Source organism: Nanorana parkeri, unplaced genomic scaffold (assembly GCF_000935625.1).
Source record: "Nanorana parkeri isolate BGI_ZX_2015 unplaced genomic scaffold, ASM93562v1 scaffold50, whole genome shotgun sequence".
Taxonomy (NCBI): Eukaryota; Metazoa; Chordata; class Amphibia; order Anura; family Dicroglossidae; genus Nanorana; species Nanorana parkeri.
The window spans coordinates 2,573,750-2,579,820 of record NW_017306318.1 but is presented as its reverse complement, the minus strand read 5'-3'; the positions used below and the strand labels follow the sequence as shown (position 1 = coordinate 2,579,820).

Genomic DNA, 6,071 nt, shown 5'->3' with positions numbered 1-6,071 from the left:
TAGTTGGCAGGAGATGCCTGTGTCCTGGCAACCAAGGGTGGTAGTTGGCAGGAGACGCCTGTGTCCTGGCAACCAAGGGTGGTAGTTGGCAGGAGACGCCTGTGTCCTGGCAACCAAGGGTGGTAGTTGGCAGGAGACGCCTGTGTCCTGGCAACCAAGGGTGGTAGTTGGCAGGAGACGCCTGTGTCCTGGCAACCAAGGATGGTAGTTGGCAGGAGACGCCTGTGTCTTGGCAACCAAGGATGCTGGTTGGCAGGAGCTGCCTGTGTCTTGGCAACCAAGTATGCTGGTTGGCAGGAGCTGCCTGTGTCTTGGCAACCAAGGATGCTGGTTGGCAGGAGCTGCCTGTGTCTTGGCAACCAAGGATGCTAGTTGGCAGGAGCCGCCTGTGTCCTAGCAACCAAGGATACTATTTGACAGGAGCTGCATGTGTCCCAGCAACCAAGGACAGTAGTTGGCAGGGGCCCTCTGTGTCCTAGCAACCAAGGACGCGAGATGGCAGGGGCATATTAATAGTGCAGGCTCCTCTGATTACACAATGTTGATTCTGTTGGCCAGTGGTAATCCGTAGGGCCCATGTACACTGTACTGCTGGCTGCATGTAAACGTTACCTATGTAAAAGTGTACAGACAGATAAAAATTGCAGGGTCCTGCTGACAGCTCTCATGTTACAGCTGTGTGTGAATGAGGCCTGTAACAGGAAGTGCCTGAATAAGGAGCTTCATGGCAGGATCACCAGGTATTGACTTAAAGCTGCAGAATTTGAAATAATAAAACCAGCTTTTCAGAATAAAGTAACATGTCAAAGCGTATATGAAATTTTAGAGGTCGGGTTTATATATATTAAATGTTAGGCAGCTTTGCGTTCTCCATCTTTAAAAAGGCACATAGGATAAATTCTCACTCAGCTGATGAGAGAACCGTAGAAGTGTTGCTTACATGAACCCAGGAGATGGTTGTCTTGCTAATGGTAGATGGGATCTGGTTGCTTTGGGCTTTATATAGGGTTGTTCATAAAGGATTCCCTGTGATGATAATATAAAGGACATGTGTCAGGACTGTGTCTATACGACATTGCATAGTCTACCAAAACTCATCATTTGTGCTCTTCTTTCAGACAAAACTAAGCAACAAGGAGGCAGCCGAATGCAAAGCGAGCAGCGGTGAGGAAGAGGACGTCTCCTCCAAATCCATAACCGTGTCCTATAAATCCACAAGATCGGCGGTGAGAAACTTGTCACCTGGATAAACTGCCCCCCCTCCCATTTACTGTCCCTCGTCTCTTTCCTTTAGCTGAATAGTTTGCACTCATTCCTCTTAGGCACTAAAGTTTCAAGGGAACATTTTATTCTTAGCGAGTACACATTTTGTGTTATTAGATATGTTGCCGGAATGTCATTTTTGATGTGACTTATTTTCATGGTGCCGTTCTACGTGCCAGCGTTTAATTTCCAGGGGGAGGGCCCTATGATCCTATTGCTTCAGTGGTGGTTAGAGAGATGGAACTTATGACATCACTGATAATGACCTTTTTGATTATTTCCCTTCCTACTAGTCTGTAATCTCTCAGAGACATGGAGTATGGTTTATATTAGGGATGTCCAGATACCGATACCAGTATCGGGGCCGATACCAGGCATTTTCACAAGTACTTGTACTTGTGAAAATGCCCCGATTCTTAAGCCAGATACCGGTAAATGTTTAAACCGCAGCAGCTGCTGAGCACCTGCGCTTGTGGGGACCTCAGCAGCTTGCTGGTGACCTGCAAGTAGCTGTCCATGGCAGTGCCTGCCTGGTTCTTTATCTCCTCCTCCTTCCCGGCACGGGCACAGCCATGGACAGCCCCATGGGAAGAACTACCGGCAGTGCAGCCGGAGTGACCGCCCCTGTGTCCAAAGCTGGGGTATCCCGATGCCTACTGACAGGGGAGGACCAGGACTACCGTATCGGCAATTGGCATCGGCAATTACCTGCGGGAAAGTACTTGTACTTGGTCTTAAAAAAGTGGCATCGGGACATCCCTAGTTTTTATGGCTTAAGAGCTTATGATTCAGATGGGAATGAGATCAGAGAGGTTTAGGAGGCTGGCTCAAAGAATAATAGATGAGTCGCTGGCCTATAATACATTGTGTCTCTTTTTGTTTGAAAGTTTCCTAGTTTGGGATCTTTGCTGGAAAACATGGTGTGGTTAGACTTCCAGTATGGCATGGGTTCCCTCTGGGTCTAATATGTGTATATGATGTATGTCCCTTCACCAGAAACCTGTAGGCCCCGACGACATGGGCGCCACAGCCACGTATGAGCTGGATACAGAGAAGGACAAGGACGCCCAGGCAATATTCGAGAGGAGCCAGAAAGTACAAGAGGTGAGATGGAACATTTCTTATTGGACTTGTTGATAGTTTTAGTTTTAGTTTCCTGTATTGAGAATACTGCTTACAAACTTCACAGCTCTCTAAAACATAGGTGAGCAATTTTTCTATAATGCCCCAAAGGAGCTTCCCACATAGTGTGCTTACCATCGTCATTGAGGCCCACATATGCCAAGGTCCCTTCATTGGAAACCAGTGTATCTAGTCATATCATTTGGAATTGCGGGAGGCTATCAGCCTACTTGTACTTGGGGAACTTAGCTGATCCACTTACTCTGCCATAACCCTACCAGTATCTGTCTATGGAAGTGATGTCTACTTCTATCTGCATTGAAGTGACATTGCCCCAATTAGCCAGAGTCCATATGCCCATTGCCTAGGCATTAGATAAGACCGCCATGTGTTTCCATCTGGTCACATGTTGCTGCTCCTCAGTTCAAGATTACTTTGTTCGCTCAAAGTGATGTAAATTGGTAACGGAGACATGTACCTTCTCAAATCATGTGACGTGTGAATGTCTTTTTTTGTTTGTTCTGGTGTCAGGAGATAAAAGGAAAAGAGGACGACAAGATCTATCGTGGAATGCACAATTACCAGAAGTTTGTAAAGCCTAAAGACACGTCAATGGGAAACGCTTCTTCTGGTATGGTGAGGTACGCCGTCCAGTCACTGATCACCTGTTGCCTTGTGTTGTCCCTCTAATGTTACCCTTACAAGGATAACTTTGCCTTTAATTAAAATGGAGGATTGTTATAGGCGCCTACACCTAGGTCTGATCTTCAAGATACTGCTGCCTTTAAAGCCCAACTCTAGACAAAAGTTATGTTTTAGACCAGGGGTCTCAAACTCAATTTAGTCGGGGGCCACTGGACAAATGTTTTAGTCCCGTGGGGTCCGCTACTATATAGGGTACCAGTTTTAATGTATGCACATGTTACAAGCGGCAACTGTCACCCATTCAAATGAATGATCGGGTGACAGCTGCTGGATGTAAACGCCTGCACACCGCATGTAATCATATGTGAAAGGATTACATGCAGTTAAGAATCTGTCACTATCCCTGGATACACAATTGTTTATCCACGGACAGTGATTGTTTTTGTAACTGCATGTAATCCTTTCACATACTATATCTGGTTATCTAGTGGTGATTAGTAAGGTCTAGTGCAGACCTTTACTAATGATCCATCATTGGGCCGGAGCTCAGAACTGACAGAGCTCTGGCCGGAGCTGACAGGAGCAGCTCTGCGGTCCGCATCCGACAGAGATGCAGACCGTGCAGCTGCTCCCGCAAGTCGGGCACACGGTTGGTAACCGTGTGCTCGACTTGTCAGCTGGCTGCGGGCCACATAGTACCGGCTCGCGGGCCGGTACTTGGAGACCCCTCTTTTAGATGGAGTGGGAAAGGCTCTGTCAGGTTTTTATTGCCCCCCCGTGCATGTATGAGGGGAGGCCAATAAGTTCTTACCCTCACCAAGATCCAGATGTGCTAGGGATCTGAAATTGAGTCCACTGACTTTTTCTTTTCTACATATCCACCTCCTATGGCTACACACTTTTCACATCTGTGGAACAGACCTTTAATACCATCTGCGTAGAAGTATGCAGATCTGGAGGAAACCCAGCTATCAACTTCAGTAATGTCTGCCTCATTATTGTGGAAATGTCTTCCCCGTAAATGTTTCTTCAGATTTGGAAACAGGAAGAAGTCCGAAGGCGCCAGGTCAGGTGAGTACGGTGGATGGGGCAGGGATTCATAGCAACAATCGCTGACATCTCTTCAGGGATTATTTGGGCAGATTTCCCTTGAAGATGTAGGAACCTAATCACGGCTCGGTATTCAACTTTGTCCCGCATGACTCCATTTCTGTTGGCTCTAACTATAATTCACCACGACCTACAACAATTGGCATGCATATTACTAAGATATCCACCTATAAACCTGCACATCTAGATCATGGTGAGGGTAAGAACTTATTGGCCTGCCCTCGTATTGGGAAGATTTCCCAGAGAGTGTCACAGTCTCTAAGTATAGGTGAGACCAAACCTGTGTCCTATTCTCACATAACTTTTATGTCTGTAATGTAGAGGGCATGTCTGTGTTGTCTACATCAGCCAATCAGATTCCAATGAAGGATTACCAATGAAGAATCCGACTGCTATGGGCACTCCAGCAATGTTTTCCTTGTTATAAAACTCAGTGTCGTTATCACATTCCTTTTTTATTTTTAATTGTGATTTTTGAAGACTCTCAGTATTGATTGTTTCATTGTGGTGTCTTTAATTCAGGAAAGGTCCAATCAGAGCTCCTGAACATCTTCGGGCTACCGTGCGGTGGGACTACCAGCCTGACATCTGCAAAGATTACAAAGAGACTGGATTTTGTGGCTTCGGAGGTGAGACAGTCATATTTGAGTAGAGGGAACCTGAGACACCAGGATTCTCAGATAAGAGCTGTCATTGACTCTAGACTCTTGGTTCTCAACTGGTGGGTCGGGTTGCGAGTATGGCCGCCAGGGAGCTCCATCCATATGTACATTTCTTATAGCTCCCTCCTTTGTCCTGTAGAGGCTCCTGGACTGAAGTGACATCACATTCTGGCTCCCTCTCTACAGGCACGCATGGGAACTGTACAAGCAATGCACATATGGATGGATCACAGCACAGCAGCCCACACTGCTGGGCAATCCATTGCAGTGCAACTTGGGTTGCGACTTAATGACGGAGGACAAATGTGGGTCCTGAGGTTACACAGGTTGAGAACCACTACTCTAGACTCAAGTAGAAGTGATAGAACTTCTACATCCCAGGAGTCAGACCGTGGCTGCTTCCATCAGACTTCTCACACAGGGATTTTACCTTGTAATGGGTTGTTTTATTTTGTATTTTTTTGCAACTTTTTGTAATGAAAGTGACATCCTGGACACCTCAATGTGTCTGTTAGTCGCTCAGGTCAGTTTCATGGGGAGTTTGGATACTAAAGTGCACCCATTGCCTTTGTGACTGGGTGTTTGTCAAACTTTTCCTTCAGGGGGGGGTGCTTGGCAGTGAAAGTGGGTTTGAATCTTTGGGAGTGGACCATGTATTACAGGCAATGTTTGAGGCAGTGTGATAGTGCACAAAGTGTAACAAATGTGCTGAACAGTACACTCCATTACCATCACAGCCCATGGGGTGCCCTCAGGTACTGCCTTTTCATTTCTCTGCCTTTAAAGTGAACCAGTCCTTACCCTTGCAGGCAAAAAAATCAACAGGTTCACTTTAATGCCAGGCACAGCGTGTATACTTCATTTCCCTTCTCTTTCATCTTGTGACATAAGCTGAGCTTTCAGGTAGGGGGGAGCTTGTGACTCACTCCCCTTCCTCCTGTGTGAATGTCTGCTGAGGGACCCATAGAGAGAGAGTCCTCAGCCATGTGTGAGATCCAGGTCATGAATTGGATCGTATGCAGGGCACAGTATCAGGGGACCGATAAGTAGCTGCAGGGGCAGGTATTAACCCTTTCGCTGCCAAGGACGTATGGCATACGGACCTACAAAAGTGCTTCCAGCTGGCCAGGTCAGTATGCCATACGGACCTGGCATTTACAGTTCTACTATAAGCTGATGGTCGCGACCATCAGCTTATAGTATAACTGTTCAGCAGACTGTCCCCTTTAAATTAATAGCTGTCATCAGCGGCTCACAAGCCGCTGATGA

General features: G+C 46.7%; 1 protein-coding gene across 2 annotated transcripts in view; it reads left to right on the top strand.

Annotated features, from left to right (window-relative positions):
- Window positions 1–6,071, top strand: part of RNF113A (ring finger protein 113A) — a 16,637-nt gene that overhangs the window by 7,202 nt on the left and 3,364 nt on the right. For both annotated transcript variants that reach the window (XM_018574478.1, XM_018574486.1), the window contains exons 3-6: window positions 1,119–1,226; window positions 2,260–2,367; window positions 2,917–3,026; window positions 4,663–4,769. In XM_018574478.1, coding sequence (XP_018429980.1) covers window positions 1,119–1,226; window positions 2,260–2,367; window positions 2,917–3,026; window positions 4,663–4,769 — 433 coding nt within the window. The remainder of the gene's footprint in view (window positions 1–1,118; window positions 1,227–2,259; window positions 2,368–2,916; window positions 3,027–4,662; window positions 4,770–6,071) is intronic.